This window comes from Myotis daubentonii, chromosome 12 (genome assembly GCF_963259705.1).
Source record: "Myotis daubentonii chromosome 12, mMyoDau2.1, whole genome shotgun sequence".
In the NCBI taxonomy this organism is placed as follows: Eukaryota; Metazoa; Chordata; class Mammalia; order Chiroptera; family Vespertilionidae; genus Myotis; species Myotis daubentonii.
In genome coordinates this window covers 6,273,022-6,292,235 of record NC_081851.1, presented here as the reverse complement: position 1 = coordinate 6,292,235, position 19,214 = coordinate 6,273,022, and the positions used below count along the sequence as shown (strand labels likewise).

At 47.6% G+C, this 19,214-nt stretch overlaps 1 protein-coding gene and 1 non-coding gene across 6 annotated transcripts in view; both read left to right on the top strand.

Moving 5' to 3' along the window:
* Positions 1 to 15,709, top strand: part of RNF149 (ring finger protein 149) — a 47,728-nt gene extending 32,019 nt beyond the window's left edge. For 2 of the 5 annotated variants that reach the window (XM_059658849.1, XM_059658847.1), the window contains 3 exons: positions 2,092 to 2,290; positions 14,012 to 14,093; positions 15,639 to 15,709. In XM_059658849.1, coding sequence (XP_059514832.1) covers positions 2,092 to 2,290; positions 14,012 to 14,093; positions 15,639 to 15,693 — 336 coding nt within the window. In that variant the 3' untranslated portion in view covers positions 15,694 to 15,709. Of the gene's footprint in view, positions 1 to 2,091; positions 2,291 to 11,614; positions 12,661 to 14,011; positions 14,094 to 15,638 lie in introns of all 5 variants that reach the window. The other 3 variants (XR_009447877.1, XR_009447875.1, XR_009447876.1) reach the window with 3 other exon arrangements.
* LOC132214113 (small nucleolar RNA SNORD89) lies at positions 14,134 to 14,242 on the top strand. Its single transcript, XR_009448206.1, has one exon. It is a non-coding gene; the product is annotated as a small nucleolar RNA SNORD89 (small nucleolar RNA).
* Positions 15,710 to 19,214: the final 3,505 nt, after the last annotated feature.

Sequence of the window (19,214 nt, the reverse complement as noted above, 5' to 3'; positions counted from 1 at the left end):
CACTACCTACATGGCCAGCATAATTTTCTATGAGTTAATCTCTCAAGTGCGAGTCTGGAAGGCCCTCAGCGTGGTGCGCAGAAGGGTCAGCACCAAGGACAGCTTTCAGGGAACTAAATCTCCTTTGCTTGGAAATTTGGAAAATTTGTTCTCTAGAATTTCTCACATTCATTTATTCATAGTTTTAAATGACGATGCCTCTGTTTAGCATGTCGTGCCCTGCTCTCCTAGTGAACTTGCTCGTCCCCTCTCTGCTCGGGCGAGAGGCTGCCCCGCCTGGGACAGCAGGGACCCGTGGGGTCCGGCAGAGGTCCCTCCCCCTTCCTCCGATGCACTCTGAAGCTCATTTCAAGTAACTTGTTTCATGAGTCAGTGATTTTTGACCTGCTTTGCATTTCTAAAAATTGGTAGAACAGGGGTTTCACTGACAATTAGTATTGAGACTTTAATCCTCACGCGTTATGGTTTTGGAAATATAATTCATATATTAAAAGTCAAGATTCTTCATGTTGCATAAGGTTGGGTTGCTTTCTTAGAATGTTAGCGTCAGAAAGCTAGACTGTATCCCCAGGAAGCTTCCTTTCTTTTTGAAGAACTGAAGCCTGTAGTAACTTTAAATCAAGCCTGTCGTTAACTTGTCTTGCCTTTAACTTTTTAAATCTTTTGACAAGTATGCCATTTCCTGTAGGTCATTGCCCATCCAGTGTTGGGTAGTCGCGACACGCTCTCATGTAGCAACTATAACTCGTGTAACTAGTTGTTTCCGAGGAAGTGTCCGCACAGGGAGCAGCCGCTGTCCCTCACGCAGGTCACGGGTGGTCTTTGGGTTACCAGCTGGCACCACTGTTCTCATTGACTCGGCAAGCGTTTATCAGAGGGGTGCGGGTTAGGGGCTGGGCCTGACCTGGGCCCTGGGGGGACAGGGATGACTAAGACACAGCCCTTCACTCTGTGTGGGCTGGTGGGGCGAGGGCATCACCCAGACCCAGCAGGACAAAGAGGTCCCAGGGGCAACGGGAGGGGGGACCACTGCCAAGCGCAGGGGGGAGGGACGGGGAGCAGTTTCTCTGAGGGGCCCGGGCTGGGTGTTAAAGGGCTTGTCGGGCCGATGAGTATATTGCAGGCTGTGAATATGAGGGGTTTGAGACTGGCAGGTAGTAGGGTTTTGCAGGTATTCAGAGAGATGCCTGGAAAAATGATAAGGATGGGCTGCGCGGGTCTGGCCAGGAAGGCAGGCAGCAGGGTTTGGCGTGAGGTCTCAGAGTCACATTCTGAGGTTTTCACTACTGAGAGCAGCCGTGTGCCACGCAGTGCTCGGGAGGTGGGTTCGAGAACACGGGTGGAGCTGCAGGCCAGCAGGCCCTGGGCCCTGAGAGCCCAGGCGGAGTAGAGGCAGGGAGCGCAGGGCTGTCAGCACAGGTGGCCGTCTCAGCCAAGGCTCTCAAACCCGCCGCCACCCTCACGTCAGAGCCACTTACCCCGCCGTTGTGCCAGTCACAGCTCAGCGTGGGCTCGGCGTCAGTCAGCCAGGTTTCTGGAGAGCCCCCAGGCGTGAGGCTTCAGTGTCATAGCCCTTCTAGAGTCTTGGCCCTCGTTTCCGTTATTTTATTGTCTTTAAAACAGCACATGGGAGGAGGGAGAGTTGGCAAATGGACAGCTGATGTTTTTAAGTGAACCCTGTCCAGTGCTCTGTGAGGAACTGCAGGTAGGGACGTGGCGGGAGCGGGCCAGGCCGGGAGTGGCCGCAGCAGGCAGCGGCCAGCCCCCATCATCTGTTCCAGAAGGCAGGAAAGTGTGTGTAACAAAGCTTCACTTCCTAGTCCACAAATAGTAAAAAAGGTGGCGTTGCTTGTATCAGGGGAAATGGTGGTTAGAATAAAAATGGCCAGATCTTGGGAAGCTGCTTTTTGAGAAGTAATTCACTGATGATGCTAAATAAAGTAGATATCGTGTGCTTTTTGCTATATTCTGTGTATAAGTAAACATTTATGAACAAAATACGATAAATGTGTGAATTATGAACAAAAGATGATAAATAAGCTTTGATCATTTGACTTAGAAAAGACGTTTCCTTTTGTTCTAACTCTCAAGGGAGAGCTTGAGGATGCCCAGGAGGAGCCCGCTGCTGAGGCAGCCCCTGGAGGTGCCGTGGCTGCAAGTGTGAGTGTTACTGTGCGCCAGGAAGACAGAAGTGTCGGGAGCCCCTCCCCGTCGCCCTCCACCAGTGACCCCGTGTCGCAGTGCAGCAGGCATCTTAAAGAAGACGCAGGGGAAAGCACAGCCTTACTCGGTGAGCAGCTTGCAGATTATAAAACAAGCTGATGCCCTAGCCCAGGGGTGGGCAAACTTTTTGACTCGAGGGCCACAATGGGTTCTTAAACTGGACCAGGGGCCGGAACAAAAGCATGGATGGAGTGTTTGTGTGAACTAATATAAATTCAAAGTAAACATCACTACATAAAAGGGTACGGTCTTTTTTTTTTTTTTTAGTTTTATTCATTTCAAACGGGCCGGATCCGGCCCGCGGGCCGTAGTTTGCCCACGGCTGCCCTGGCCGGTTTGGCTCAGTGGATAGAGCGTCGGCCTGCGGACTGAAGGGTCCCAGATTCGATTCCAGTCAAGGGCATGTACCGGGGTTGTGGGCACATCCCCAGTAGGGGGTGTGCAGGAGGCAGCTGATGGATGTTTCTAACTCTCTATCCCTCTCCCTTCCTCTCTGTAAAAAATAAAAAATAAAATATTAAAACAAGCTGACATTAGGCACTGAAAATGGGAGAAATACATAAAATGCAGAAAAACTAAAGGAATAATGAAAACCATCATCGCACACCTGGAAATACTATTTTAACATTTTGATAAATATATTTTCAAAGGTTTTTTTTGTGTTTAATGATGGGGAGAATGTCATTTATGTGCTGCTAGGTAACCTGTTTTTTCTCTTAGTGTCTGAATCTGTTTCTGTATCAGTAGATACATAATTTTGTACAGCTGCATAGTCTTACATTTTGGATTTACTCAAGTAATTTCTTCAAGCCGCACCCTGTGTGGCTTTTGTCAGTACGTAACACCTTCATACCACTTGTCTAATTTGTTTTCTGTCATTCTCATTGATAAAATAGAGTGAATTGCATTTTTAAAAAGATTTTTTTAATTGATTTTTAGAGAGAGAGGAAGGGAGGGGAAGAGAGAGAAACATCAACGTGAGAGCAAAATATTGATTGGCTGCCTCCTGCACAACCAACCTTTCAGTGCACAGGACAATACCCAGCCGGCTGAGTCACCCCGTCCAGGGTGGAATTGCGTTTTTTTGTTGTTGTTTTTTAATATATTTTATTGATTTTTTTACAGAGAGGAAGGGAGAGAGATAGAGAGTTAGAAACATCGATGAGAAAGAAACATCGATCAGCTGCCTCCTGCACATCTCCCACTGGGGATGTGCCCGCAACCCAGGTACATGCCCTTGGCTGGAATCGAACCTGGGACCCTTCAGTCCGCAGGCCGACGCTCTATCCACTGAGCCAAACCGGTTTCGGCGGAATTGCGTTTTTTATTATTCATGAGATTTCCTTCTTTTTGTATTTGTCAGTCATTTGTTTTTGTTTTTTATGAGTTATCCCCTTCATTCTTAGCTTATTTTTCTATAGAGAAACTAATCTTTCATACTGATTCTAAGCACTTTGGTCTTTGTCATATGTATTATATATCACCCCCTCCCCCAATTTCTGTATACTTTGACTTTCTGAGGTATTTTTCTTAGATACAAAATGTAAAATTATATCTAATATTTGTGGTTTTGTATTTTACATTTAAATCTTTATTCCACATAATTTAAGGGGAGATTGAGCTAACATTTTCCCCCAAATGTTTAACCAATTATCCTAATATTGTTTAGTGAGTAACAATTATTTATGAACAACATGTTTTGATATTTGCAAGGCAATGCAAATTCCTTCATCTTTCTTCTTCTTCTTCTTTTTTTTTTTTAATTTCTGGCCTTTTCTGCATTTTTTTTAAGGTTAATGTTGACTCTGATAACTGTTTTCTCCCTATTGGGGCCCTGCTGGCAGGACTGTGAGCCCTGGCAGTGATCTCATGGAGGGTAATGACCTGGTGAAGTTAATCTTCCTTCTGTTACTTGCCTCCTGAATTGGACCTAAGTGACTGTATTTCTTTTTCTCATTTTTAGTATTATACACTTTCTTTATCTTTAAAGTATAAATATGTACACAAAATGTAAGTAAATACAAGGAATTCGCTAAATGCCACCATTAACAATTACTGTGTAAATAAAACTTGTAAGCAGAGTAAGTGCTTGAAGTAAGTGTCCATTGCTTTGAGGACATCTGCTTTATTGAACCACATTTGGAGAGAAAAAGGCATAAACTTTTTTCTTGCCGGATTCCTCTTCCAATGGGTGCACTAGCCCTTCAGCCTCTGGAGACGGGCCACACTGGCAGCTCACACACCGTAAACCCCTGCCTGCCCTTGAGCCTCCCATTTGGGCATACGGGGTTACTCACGTAGTCAGGATAGGACAGTTTTTCTTTTGGTTAAAGTATATTTTCAATTTAAAAATAACTTTTCCTATAGTCCTAAAGATAATGTGTAACGTACCAGTATGCGGTGTTTCATTTGTTTGCATGTACAGTGTCTTTTAGCCCAGGTCTATATTGTATTAGTTAAGTGCTACCAGAAGGTAACAGTAACTAGCATAGTTTTCTAAAGTCTTAGAGCATAGTCCTAGTTTTTACTGATTTCATTTGCTTTGATGACCTTCATATCATGTTATTGGTTTGAGTACATTTGACTTTGCAAAGGTTCGGTAGCATTTGCAAAAGGGTATCCTGAGACTTCAGGATAACGGGTTTCATGGTAGCTTAGGGGCTCACACTATAGAAGTCACCGTTTTAGAGGCCATACTGTTGGAGGGAATAATCCTAAAGTATATGATAATGGAATAATTTATCTTCATAAAGCCATATGGTTTATTTTGAGTCATTTCCTTTTTTTACTTTTTATTTTTTGATTTAATTTTATTTTATTTCAATCTTTAATTTATTAATTAAGGTATTATTGATTTCAGAGAGGAAGGAGGAGGGAGAGATAGAAAGATCAATGATGAGAATCATTGACTAGTTGCCTCCTGCACGCCCCCTACTGGAGGTTGAGCCTGCACGCAGGGCATGTGCCTTTGACCAGGAATTGAGCCTTGACCTCCTGGTTCATAGGTTGATGCTCAACCACTTAGCCACACCGGCCAGGCTCTTTGTTTGGAGAAGATAAAATTATTTTGTATTTCCGTGAGCATAAGTCAAACAGCAGAGATTGGTATAAAAGAGGCAAAAAATATGTAAGTTAGTGTTGGAAAATCAGATTTTAATTTCCTTTAACTAGCTGACACAGTTCTCAGAAAACAAAGTCTGACCTCTGAGTGAAAAACTGATTTTTGTATTGAATTCATACTATTTTGATGTTAAAGCAGTGTCTAAAATATGAATTCACAAATGTAGTAAAATTCATTAATTAGAACTTCATTGCTTCACAGCATTTAAAAACAAAAGTTAAATAGAAGTTTTTAAAAGTTGTAGGGAAACTACTTCAGAGAGAGACAGAAGCCTAGCCCTTTAAAAATATTGTTTGCTTACTAACAGTGTAACTGCAGTGGAAGTGAGCTTCTTGGTGCTTTGAATGAATCAGGAGCATTTGTGTGGTTCTGTGCCAAGCAGTGCCTCTTACTCTTTTGATAGGCTACTGTTACAGCATCCTACCCTTCACATTGACCTTCCTTGGTTCCACTTAATGAAGTTTTACTATGTGCATTTCATTCTGTGGGTTGGGTTTATCTATATACTAGAGGTCTGGTGCATGAAATTCCTGCATGGAGGGGGGTTCTCTCAGCCCAGCCTGCACCCTCTCCAATCGGGGACCCCATGGGGGATGTCCGACTGCCGGTTAGGCCTGTGGGATTGGGCCTAAACTGGCAGTCGGACATCCCTCTCACAATCTGGGACCGCTGGCTCCTAACCGCTCACCTGCCTTCCTGCCTGATCGCCCCTAACTGCCTCTGCCTGGCTGCCTGATCACTCCTAACTGCCCTCCCCTGCCGGCCTGATCTCACCCCCAACTGCCCTCCCCTGCCAGCCAATTTGGTTCTGATTGGTCGGTTTCTATGCCATTCAGCATCTCCGGGCCTATCTCTGGGCTTGATGAAAGAAGGGAGGCCGATCAGCAGCCTCTGCGGAGGCCTGGAGAGAAAGAGAAAGAGGCGCAGCTGCTGGTGAAGCCCGGAGAGAAAGAAAGAGGCAACAGCTGATCAACAGCTGCCACGGAGGCTGTGGATCAGACCCTGCCTCTCTCTCCCGGCCTGATCTGCAGACCCTTCAGCAGTCAGTACTGGGTTGCTGTGCCCGTGGCGACCCAGCACTGACTACAGTACTGACTTCCAGTGTTCTGTCAAGCCTTCAGTCAGTCGTTACGGACCCTGGGTTTTTATATATCCTATCTAATAAAAGAGAAACATGGTAATTAGCATACGACCGCTACCCTTCCCATTGGCTAATCAGGGCAATATGCAAATTAACTGCCAGCCAAGATGGCGGCCGGCAGCCAGGCAGCTGGAAGCTAACATGAGGCTTCCTTGCTTCAGTGACGGAGGAAACCAACGTTCCCCGCCTACCTTGCCTGCCTCTGAGCTTGCAGTTTGAAACATTGTTACAAATATAGAAGCTAAACAAAACCCCAGAAACCTGCTTTCAGCTAGCCGGGATCTCAGAGCTAGAGTTGATACAGTGTCTCAATTATAGAACCGAAACAAACCAGATACCTGCTTTCAGCAGCAGAGGCCTCAGAGCTGGAGCCAGAGCTAAAGCTGGCCCAGAGTAAAAAAAAGAAAGAAAAAAAGGAGCAGTTGGGAGCTTCAGTCACCCGCCAGCCTGAAAACAGCCCTCAGCCCCTCACCCAGACTGGCCAGGCACCCCAGTGGGGACCCCCACCCTGAAGGGTGTGTGACCAGCTGCAAACAGCTATCATCCCCTCACCCAGGCTGGCCAGGCACCCCAGTGGGGACCCCCACCCTGATCCAGGACACCCTTCAGGGCAAACCAGCCGGCCCCCACCCGTGCACCAGGCCTCTATCCTATATAGTAAAAGGGTAATGCCTCCCATCACCAGGATCAGCAGAGCCGCGAGGCCTCCCGGCACTGGGATCAGCGTGACGGGGCAGCGCCCAAACCCCCTGATCGCCCTGTGGCTCTGTGTGTGACAGGGGGCAGGGCCACAACCTCCCTATCCGCCCTGCTCTGTTCGTGACAGGGGAAGGCACCCCAACCCCCTGATCAGCCCTGCTCTGTGCCTGATAGTGGGGAGCTCCCCAACCCCCTGATCGCCCTGTGGCTCTGTGTGTGACAGGGTGCGGCGCTCCAACCCCCTGATCGGCCCTGCTTTGTGGGTGATAGAGTGCGGCGCCCCAACCCCCTGATCCGCCCTGCTCTGTGCGTGACAGGGGGTGGTGCCCCAACTCCCCTATCGGCCCTACTCTGTGAGTGACGGGGGAGCTCCTCAACCCCCTGATGGGCCCTGCTCTGTGCGTGACAGGGGGCAGCACCCCAACCCCGATTGGCCCTGCTCTGTGCATGATGGGGTGGCGCCGCAACCTCCCCATCGACCCTGCCTTGAGTGTGACGGGGCGGTGCCCCAACCCCCCAATCGGCCCTACCGTGTGCGTGACTGAGGGTGGCATCTCAGCCTCCCGATCGCCCTGCTCTGTGCATGACTGGGGGTGGCGCCCCAACTCCCCAATCGGCCCTGCTCTGAGCCCGACCAGGGGCTGCACCTAGGGATTGGGCCTGCCCTCTGCCACCGGGGAGCAGGCCTAAGCCAGCAGGTCGTTATCTCCCGAGGGGTCCCAGACTTCGAGAGGGCACAGGCCAGGCTGAGGGACCCCCGCTTCCCCCCCTTTAAGTGCACAAATTTTTGTGCACCGGGCCTCTAGTTAGGATAAAGGCTAAGCGACCATCTGACCAGCCAGTAGGTATGACGTGCACTGACCACCAGCGGGGCAGATGTCCAGCGCAGGAGCTGCCGAGCTGCGGTGACTTGGCAGTGGCGGTTCTCAGGTGACACACCCTGAAACCAGAGAGGAGGGAGCCCAATTCCTTGCAGGGCTGTGAGATTCCACCTTCAGCCGTGGGTTATGTTGTTGCTGGGGCACTGTCGGCCCCAAATCTGGTTTACTGCCAAGCTGTGGTGACCGCAGACGCTCTTCGAGTAGTGGCGCTGCCCCAGGTGCAGCCAGCCAGGGAGGGACCGCGGGAGGTTGGCTCCAGGGCGTGTCAGGCCCGTCTCTCCCAGTCCTGCCCTGCTGGCCACCTTCTAATTAATTTCCTTTCAGTGTGCACGAATCCGTGCACCAGGCTACCAGTCTTCTAATAAACATCTAATAACATCAGGAAGAAAATTGGACTTTTTAAAAAAGTTGCATTGTAAAAGTATTTCATTTGTTGGAAAAGTAAACAGTACTTTCATGATTTTATTTAAAGTGAAAAATGACTTTTTGTACTATTGCAATTTATTTGGAAAATCACTTTGCAATAAAAATGTAAATGGTAGATATATATTCATATATAAAACTTACAACATAGGTGTAAATTTGTTCTCATTTTCATCTTCAGGCATAATATTATACACAATGGTATATTATAAAAGCAGAAAGTAAAACTTTAGCCCTAGCCAATTTGGCTCATTGGATAGAGCGTCAGCCTGCAGAGTGAAGGGTCCAGGGATTTGATTCCGGTCAAGGGCAGGTACCTGGGTTGCAGACTCCTGCCTGGCCCGGGCCCTGGTCAGGCTCGTGCAGGAGGCAACCAATCAATGTGTTTCTCTCACATCGGTGTTTCATTCAATCTTTCCCTCTCTCTTCCACTCTCTCTCAAAATCAATGGAAAAATATCCTCGGGTGAAGATTTAAAAAGAAAAGAAAGTAAAACTTTAAACTTTCCTAGTATAGGCAGTATTGATAATCAATATTGCAAGTAGATGATGTATTTTGCTTATCAGATCCCAAGCCTTTTAATTTTATTTTATTTATTTATTTATTTATTTATTTATTTTTTAAATGCTCAAACCTTCCATGAGAGGTTTTATTTTTTATTTTTTATTTTTTTATATATTTTATTGATTTTCCACAGAGAGGAAGGGAGAGAGATAGAGAATTAGAAACATCGATGAGAGAGAAACATCGATCAGCCGCCTCCTGCACATCTCCCACTGGGGATGTGCCCGCAACCCAGGTACATGCCCTTGACCGGAATCGAACCTGGGACCTTTCAGTCCGCAGGCCGACGCTCTATCCACTGAGCCAAACCGGTTTCGGCCAAGCCTTTTAATTTTAGCATCTATATTCTTTTTTTTTATTCAGGTGATTTTGAGAATACACTTATTACAGCTGGGACAGTGTAACAAGGAAAGAAGCAACAGGAAAGAGCCTGGGCGGGGCTGCTGTCAGCTCACTGAGAAAAGGGGGCCTTGGGGACAGGTTTAGGGGGGAGTCTGGAATGAGCTGTCATTGCTCAGCACTTCCCTGGTTGCAGGTCTCGTGGGGTCCTTTAGAGTTTAGGAGCTGCACGCCTGTTGGGGAAGAAGAGGGAGAAGGGAAAGACAGGGCTGCTCTGTGGAGGGAGAGAGCCAGCATCCATATTCTTTTTTTTTTTTTTAATTCTTTATTGATTTCAGACAGGAAGGGAGAAGGAGAGATAGAAACATCAATGATGAGAGAGAATCATTGATCGGATGCCTCCTGCACGCCCCCCACTGGGGATCAAGCCTGCAACCCAGGCATGTGCCCTTGACTGGAATCGAACCTGGGACCCTTCAATCCGCAGGCTGATGCTGTATCCACTGAGCCAAGCTGGCCAGGGCAGCATCCGTATTCTTAAGGAACTTTGAAAGTCAAGTATTTACTTGATTAAGACCTTTGTAGAATGTAAAAGGCTTTGAATACCTACCTGTGTTTAGACTTTACTTTGAGAATATAAACTGGGAAGTGTTTAAATGATAGTGTTTGTTCTAGTCTTCAATGAATACCCAGTGATTTCTAAATAAATTTTACTGTAATGAAAAAAAATTTCCTGGCCTGTTTTACATTTTTTTTAAAATAAATTTTTATTGATTTCAGAGAGGAAGGGAGAGGGGGAGATAGGAACATCAGTGATGAAAGAGATGCACGCCCCACAATGGGGATCAAGCTCACAATCCAGGCACGTGCCCTGACTGGAATTGAACCCAGGACCCTTCAGTCCGCAGCCGACGCACTATCCACTGAGCAAAATCAGCTAGGGCTGCTCTACATTTTTAGATTAATCTTAAAATCATTTTGCCAACTGAAAGTCCCATCAGAATTTTTACTGTCATTGAATTATTCTATAAATCGTTGATGCTTCTGGTTTTATTTGCCATCCTAGAAGGGGAAGTATAGTGAATCAGTTTCTCCATTTTTGCACATGTTTAGGCTCTGGGAGGCAAGAATAGAGATATTAGAGCTTAAGTGTTCAATGGGTACCAGAGAGGGAAGGCTGCTTTGTGGCAGAAAAGAGGACTGTAGTTGAGAGGAGCTGGAAGTGGGAGGTTGATCTGTGGGGCCATTCTTCTAACCAGCTCTGGCCTCCTGCTGGGACGACGCCACCTTTCCAGGCAGCGCTTCCCTTGCCCAAGCCCCTGCCTTGGGAATGCCCGTGTCTGCGCCCACTGCTGCGTGTCGCTGCTGTTGCTGCCAGCAGTCTGTGGGAGGAAAGGAGTTGCTTCTCTAATCCTGGGCCACCCGTGAGATGCTGAAAGACAGAGGACAGTTTTACCTGACCACAGAGCCTTCAAAGGCCGTCTCCAGGGTTCTCTTCTCTCTCGTTACTTGTAGTGCATTAGTTTGTCAGCATCTTTCCCAGATGCCCTCTTAAAATGAAGGTAGTTCCAAATGATGGATAGAAATAAAGGTGTGGAAAGAAGCCTGATTACAGAATAGCAAGGGTAGACCGCTCCCTGGAGAAGTAGTTTCCTGCTTGGTTAGTGCTCCTTCGTCCTGGTGGCCTTGCACTTAGCTCTGTTGTAGTGAGTTCCAAGTATCTGTTTCTCCTGTATGTAAGGAGGTGTTCTGTCTGTAAGAACCTTCTGTGCTCCTGTCCTCCTAACGTCAGCCCGTCAGGGTGTGAATAGCTGATTCTCTCCCAAGGTGTCACTCCGTTCTGCCTCCTCGTCTGTGAAATGGGGCGAGGACCTGTGCCGTGTCCGCCTCACGGGGTCAGCGTTGCCCGGGAGGTGCGCGCTGCTTTCCTAGGCGCATCATCGTCTTCGTCACCCGAGCCACTGCTTTACTTTGGAGAACTCTCACCAGCTCGGGCTGCGGCGCTCTGTAGTCCCACGCTGACCGAGTCCTGCCGCCCAGGCTGGCCCTGGGAGACCTCTCTGCGGAGGTGTCGGTAGACTTCCTGGCGGTCTGGGATGGGTTGCCATTTGGCACATTTCATTTTAAATTTTCTGTAATTTGTTGTTTGAATGAGTAAAAGCGTTCTCTGGGGAAGTTCAGAACGGGCCTTGGACTGACGCTGGCCTTTGTTGTTCCTTGCAGAGACGGAGACGGGCAGGAGCGACCCCCAGGGCAGAGGACCTGTCTCCTCGCACGGCCCCTGACAGCGGCCCGGGCGCAGCTCTGGACTAAAGGACATTTTATTTTTTTTACTTTAGCACATAGTTTATATATTTGAAAATAATGTACCTTTTGATGAATTATTTTGCCTTTCATGGTCTGATTTCATATACAAAGGGCTAAATATTTTATTCTTAAAGAGACTTGTTGATTACTGTTCATATATTTATCTACTGAAGCAGATCACTTACAATAAACAACATGTTGTTTCAGGTTGTTTCTGAGGAGATGGCTAGGAAGGCGCGCTGGTGTCAGTGTTTGTAAACCCGAGGCGAGCGCCGGTGGTGCTGCCTGAGCGGCCGAGTCCGTCTGCAGCGTGGTTAGACTCCGCACGTGAGCGCAGACTAGTCCAAGTGGAATTGTGTCATTAAATCCCATAAATGCTTTCCCTGGAAGAAAGGCATTTTTAGAACATTACACTTGTAAATGAAATGAGAGGAATCTACACCTTAGTATTATATAGTGAGATTTCAAAACCTGAGAATCTTTTTCATTGTTGTATCACTCAATTTCTTGTGACACTTTGTTGGGCAGTTTGCTCATTTTTTTCAACAATTAAAATTGCTCAGAATCTGTGTTTCTGTGAATATTGGGCCCCCATTGCCTGTGGGAAATCGAGTAGACAGCGACTGGTTTTCTTTGTAAGTGATGAATACAATATATTGGTTCCAACAACAATCTGATATTTAAAATTGTAAGGATGAAAGGTGGAGAATTTTTTTATTGTTGTAACAAAATAAGCAACCAGTTTCCTGATTAATTTTGAAGCAAACTAATGACCATGACCTTGTTTAATCAGCTGCCCTTTTTACTTTTGTTTGCTGTTCTTACTTGTAGGTGAAAGGAGCAGCAAATAAAAAGCATTTGGAGACTAAGTTTCATAAAGTGATTAAATAAACACACACACCTGCTCTTCTGTCACTTGTTGGAGGAGGAAGCTGAAGATAAGGGAGAGTTATTTTGTGTGGGTAAAAAAATGTTTAGTAAGAAAATATATTTTACAAAATTTAAGAGACTTTATTCTTATATCTAAGTTTTATAGATAACTTATTTTCTTCAAACTATTTACCACTCATAGTGAATTGAAAAGTACTTGGTGAGTGAACAGTTTTACTAAAGGAAACTGGCCAGATTCAGCTTGAGAAGCTACTAAAATAGAAAATTTGTCTCATTTGAGCTCTTTTTTTTTTTAAAATATATTTTATTGATTTTTTTACAGAGAGGAAGGGAGAGGGAGAGAGTTAGAAACATCGATCGGAGAGAAACATCGATCAGCCGCCTCCTGCACATCCCCCACTGGGGATGTGCCCGCAACCCAGGTACATGCCCCTGACCGGAATCGAACCTGGGACCCCTCAGTCCGCAGGCCGACGCTCTATCCACTGAGCCAAACCGGTTTCGGCTGAGCTCTTATTTAAACAGACAGCCTCAAAGTAAGTTTCTGAAGTAGTCATTATCTTTAAAATCGGCCTCTCTGGCTCATTATGATGAGGAAAGTAAGTCCTTGATTCTATACCAAGTAGATGGTTGCTTTGCATTTCAAGAAGCTTCCTGGAGCCCTGGGTGGTGTGGCTCCGTTGGTTGCTGCAGGCTCGATCCTGATGCTTGGTGAGGGGCGTGCAGTAGGAGGCTGATGGCTGTTTCACTCTCCCATCAGTGTTTCTCTCCCTCTCCCTTTCTAACAATCATTTTCAAAAGCTTTTAAAAAGAAAGAAACATACGAGGGAGAAACGATTGAACAGTTTTTCCCAGTAGCCAATGAGGCTGACTTTTAAAAGAATACTATGATGTCATAATCAGGTGTCAGATACAACTTTCCTTAATTCAAGTTTGAACACTAAATTATAAATAGAAGAAATTGTAAGAACTAGTCTCATCTCTTTAAGAGCAAATCTTTAATGGCAGAAAAAGAAAAGATAAACTCTTCAGTACATCAAAAGGAAAAAGTGTCCTTTGGTAAGCATTTTAATAAGAAAAGAGTCAGAAACTACCAGAATTTTGGCTGAAACATCAAGTTGATAGACTAGCCCCGGCCAGGTAGTCCTGTTGGATGGAGCGTAGACCGGCACACCAAAAGGTTGTGATTCAATTCCCAGGTTTGGGGGGGCTTCCATGTTTCTCTCCCTAAAAATCAATAAAAGCGTGTCCTTGGGTATGGATTAAAAGGATGCTGGAAATACGGGGGATGTAATTGAAGAAAGGGTATGCTAAATCAGGTAGTTGGGGTTATGATGTCAGTATGATCATTTTCCTAACAGTTGTCATAAAAGTCATTTGTTCGCAAATAATGTGTAAGGTTTTAACTTTGAAATTTTGCAGACAGCCTGGGAAGGAGGACTGGCCGCACCCCTGCCACCTGCCTTGCGCCCCTGAGCTGCGCAGCCTGCAAGCGGCACATCAGGTACTCCCCCCTCGCGCTGTGCTCTTGTGCAGAGCCTGTTACTGAGGAGTGATGACAGGAAAGGCCGAATCGCAGTGCTCGCCGGCAGTTTGCTCTCTGCGGCTGCACGATGACAAAGCCTCCTGAAGCGAACATGGTCTGACCTCAGTCACGGCAGGCAAGCCTCGGGCTGGGGCGCGTTTCCGAGAAGGGCTGCCGGGGCTCAGATGGTTTTAAGATAAAAGAATGACTCTTGGACAGGAATAGCCCTCAGTGAGGACTAGGTGCGTCTCTGTGTGCTTTCCCTGTACTTGCTGAAACGTGACCGGAACAGACGTTCGAGAACAGGTGTGTCCCCATCTGGAGGAAGGACCTGGGGTGACTGGTCCCCCATTCACAGAGCTTCGTTGAGCGTTTCTTGTGAGCAGACTCAGGTGCATTTGCGCATGGAGGCTGAGCGGGTCAGTCGGCCTTGTCCCTCACTGGAACGTGTGGCTGGCTGTGCTGGTGAGAGCAGTTTCTTCCCTCAGTGTAAACCCTGCTCTGGTTTACAAAGCACAGGGTGCCGGCCTGAAGCAAAGCTGGTCTCACAGCATAAGACACGTGGTGCTTCTGGGACGTAACCAGTTAGAAAACCCCGCACCGCGCGGAGCCTGGAGCTGATGGCAATAAAGTCTTAGCCCCTCATCTGGGCGCCTGCAAAAAAATAAAAAATAAAAAAAAATAAAACCCCCACACCTTTCCTGCTTAGTTTAGTTTTTGAAGTTTTAAAAACAAGGATTTTGTTTTCAAAAGTACTGATGTGTATTGTAAAAGTGAAATTTCTACAGTGTCAACATACAGCTAGAAATGTACTTATTCTAACGAATATGAAGTTGTGAATTGAGAAAGGTATTTGCATTAATTTAAAATTCATGTAAGACCAGAGAACCAGCCCATTCGTTTAGCTGAGCTGCAGCGTGTGTGTGGCCAGTGAGGACCGGGCACCGCTGCTCGTGCCGAGTGCAGTGCCTGCGTCCAGGCTGTGGAACTGCTTTCAGAAGCATCTTGTTTGTTCCCGAGAACAGCAGTGACCGCAGACAGACCAGACAGAAAATGAATCAGCAAAGTGTCTTGGGTCGAGGGTCGGGGGTGCAAGAACTTGAGCGGATATGTAAAAAGTTCTTCAGTGCATTGGTTTCCAGACCCTTAAAATGTGATCTTAATGGGATGTCACTCAAAATATTATTTAAAATACAGGGTGGGTCAAAAGTGGGTTTACAGTTGTTCACATGGAAAGTAAAACAGTAACAAATAATACAAGAATAAGCTGTTTTTCATGCTCAACTGTGAACCCACTTTTGCCCCTCCCTCCCCACCGGAAGACGGATCATCCCACAATGTGTAGGACAGCGCATGCTGCGTAGAATTACAGGAGAGTGTGTGCTCTCTAAGGTCGGGGAGTGATACCATTTCTTACTGCTTCAGTGAATAATTAGAGAAGTGTATTTCGAATAGTTATAATTTAGGGTCCCAAATATTCTTTTTGAAGTAACTTCTTTTGCCCTGTTGTCTTCTTTTTAACAGGTGCCTTGAAGACATTAAAGCAATGGAACTAGGAAATCCAGAGAATTCAAGATGATGAGTTTTGTTTTGTTTTTAAATAAGTTAAATTGAATTTGTCTGCGAGCACTTAAAAGTTGATTGTACCAAAAGAAAAAAAATGGGACATCAGAGGGCCTGCGGCCGCACTCCTCCAGCAGGCAGTGGTGGAAACTGCCATTTAAAAAGTATTTGAATCATGAACTTTTGTTCCCCCAATGCTAGTATGCAAAACCGTGATGCCCACATTTAGGGAGAGGAATCAGATGTCTGAAGGTGCTCCTGTCACATCAGCTTGGATCCTTAGTTTAAGCAAATCCTATCTAATAAAAGAGAAACACGGTAATTAGCCGTACCTCCGCTACCCTTCCCATTGGCTAATCAGGGTGATATGCAAATTAACTGCCAGCCAAGATGGCGGCCGGCAGCCAGGCAGCTTGAAGCGAACATGAGGCTTGCTTGCTTCAGTGACGGAGGACTCCAACGTTCCCCACCACTGCCGGCCTCTGAGCTTGCAGTTTGAAACATTGTTAGAAATATAGAAGCTAAACAAAACCCCAGAAACCTGCTTTCAGCCAGCTGGGATCTCAGAGCTGGAGTTGAAACTGTTTCGATTATAGAACCCAAACAAACCAGATACCTGCTTTCAGCAGCAGGAGCCTCAGAGCTGGAGCCAGAGCTAAAGCTGGCCCAGAATAAAAGAAAAAAAAGAAAATGAGCGGTTGGGAGCTTCAGTCACCCCCAGCCTGAAAACAGCTCTCAGCCCCTCACCCAGACTGGCCAGGCACCCCAGTTGGGACCCCCACCCTGTAAGGTGTGTGACCAGCTGCAAACAGCCAACATCCCCTCATCCAGGCTGGCCAGGCACCCCAGTGGGGACCCCCACCCTGATCCAGGACACCCTTCAGGGCAAACCAGCCGGCCCCCACCCGTGCACCAGGCCTCTATCCTATGTAATAAAAGGGTAATATGCCTCCCAGCACTGGGATCGGCAGAGCCGCGAGGCCTCCCGGCACCCACCGGGAGCAGCATGATGGGGCAGCGCCCAACACCCCGATCGCCCTGCGGCTCTGTGTGACAGGGTACGGCGCCCCAACCCCCCCCCTCCATCCCCCACGGGCCCTGCTCTGTGTGTGTCGGGGTAGAGCTATAACCTCCCCATCAGCCCTGCCCTGAGTGTGACAGTGGCGGCGCCACAACCCCCTGATCGGCCCTGCTCTGTATGTGATGGGGGGGTGGCGCCACAACCTCCCCATCGACCCTGCCTTGAGTGTGACAGGGCGGCGCCCTAACCCCCCAATCGGCCCTCCCCTGAGCGTGACTGAGGGTGGCATCGCAATGTCCCCATCCACCCTGTTCTCTGACAGGGTGTGGTGCCCCAACTCCCCAATCGGCCCTGCTCTGAGCCCGACCAGGGGCTGCACCTAGGGATTGGGCCTGCCCTCTGCCACCCGGGAGCAGGCCTAAGCCAGCAGGTCTTTATCTCCCGAGGGGTCCCATACTGCAAGAGGGCACAGGCCAGGCTGAGGGACGACCCCCCCCCCCCCCCAGTGCACAAATTGTTGTGCACCGGGCCTCTAGTATATTTATAAGCCCCTTTTATAAGGATATACCTGAGATCAAATTTATTATAAACCTAGGAGTATTACTTTTCAAACGTTATGAGATTGAAACTTGTACTTCACATCACTAGGCTTGGTTTTCTTGAACTTTTTGCTGAAGATTGGACTGGAACTGTGGTCGGCAAATTGCGGCTCGTGAGCCACATGCAGCTCTTTGGCCCCTTGAGTGTGGCTCTTCCTAAGCCTTAGGAGTACCCTAATTAAGTTAATAACAATGTACCTACCTATATAGTTTAAGTTTAAAAAATTTGGCTCTCTGCCAAAACCGGTTTGGCTCAGTGGATAGAGCGTCGGCCTGCCGACTGAAAGGTCCCGGGTTCGATTCCGGTCAAGGGCATGTACCTGGGTTGTGTGCACTTCCCCAGTGGGGGATGTGCAGGAGGCAGCTGATCGATGTTTCTCTCTCATCAATGTTTCTATCTGTAAAAAAATCAAAATATATTTTAAAAAAAATTGGCTCTCAAAAGAAATTTCAATCATTGTACTGTTGATACTTGGCTCTGTTGACTAATGAGTTTGCTGACCACTGGGCTGGAAGATAATCTATACTAATAAAAGGGTAATGTGCTAATTAGACCAGGAGACCTTCCGGACAAAGCTATGGTGGCAGGGCCGGGGCAGAGGTGGTTAGGGGCGGTCAGGCCAGGAGGGGAGGGCAGTTGGGGTCAATCATGCCAGCAGGGGGAAGAGTTGGGCGTGAGCAGGCTGGCAGGGGTGGGGGCAAGTAGGCCAGCAGAGTATGGCAGTTGGGGGCAAGAAGGCTGGCTGGCAGAGTGGTTAGGGGTGATCAGGCAGGTGAGCAGTTAGGAGCCAGCGGCCCTGGATTGTGAGAGGGATGTCCGACTGCTGTGATCGGGCCTAAACTGGCAGTCAGACATCCCCCAAGGGGTCCCAGATTGGAGAGGGTGCAGGCTGGGCTGAGGGACACCCCCCCCCCCCCCAATGCATGAATTTCATGTGCTGGCCTCTAGTCTATATAATAAAACCCTAATACGCAAATTGACCGAATGGCGGAACTGGTCACTGTGACGTGCACTGACCACCAGGGGGCAGATGCGCAACACCTCCAAGAGGGAGGCAACCGGCTAGCAGGCAGCACCAGGCTGCCAAGCCAAGATGGGTGCCAGCAGGGGGTCGCCCCACCCGCTGGTCACCCTGCAGCTGGCCCTGATCGCGGGTCAGGCTCAGGGATCCTACCCTATATATTGGGAACAGTCTCTTAAATTTAAAAATTGAAATCTGGCAAGGCTACTTACTCTGACACTGAAAAGACAAGATGATGCAGCGATGACATGCATGGACTCTGGCTTGCACATTTTCTGGTCAGCCCTGATTCTGACACACAACTGTGTGACAAAGCCAATGACTTGTCTCTGCTTCAGTTTTTCCACCCATAAGATGGGGAAAATGGTACCACTGCCTCAGAAGGATCATGTTAAAATCGGGGGAAAAATGTAGCTGCCAAAACATCAAGATGCCTTTCGCCTGCATGAAAAGTATGGTCACGGGTGCAGGCAGTGTCCCGGGCTGCGAGAGGGATGTCAAGGTGCCGGTGTAGCCCGACATCCCCCGAGGGCCCCAGGACTGCCAGCTGGTGCAGGCTGGGCGGAGGGGACTGCCCCCTGCACATGGATTCCGTGCATCGGGCCTCCGGTTTCCCTATACAGTGGGACCTCGCGGCTCAAACTCGCTTTGTTCAGAGGCTGTTGGAGAAATGACTTGTTCAAAAACCGAACCATTTTCCACATTAAAAATAATTTGAATTTAATTAATCCATTCCAGGCCCCTAAATCCCATTTTAACCTTCCTCATACACAGTGCATACTGTTTAATATATAAACAAACACGTCTTTTCTTACATTTATCAAACCACCCCCTTCAGCACTGGTCCAGGGGTGTCTTTCATGTCACTGCCTGGAAATGCTGCCGCCGGCGAACT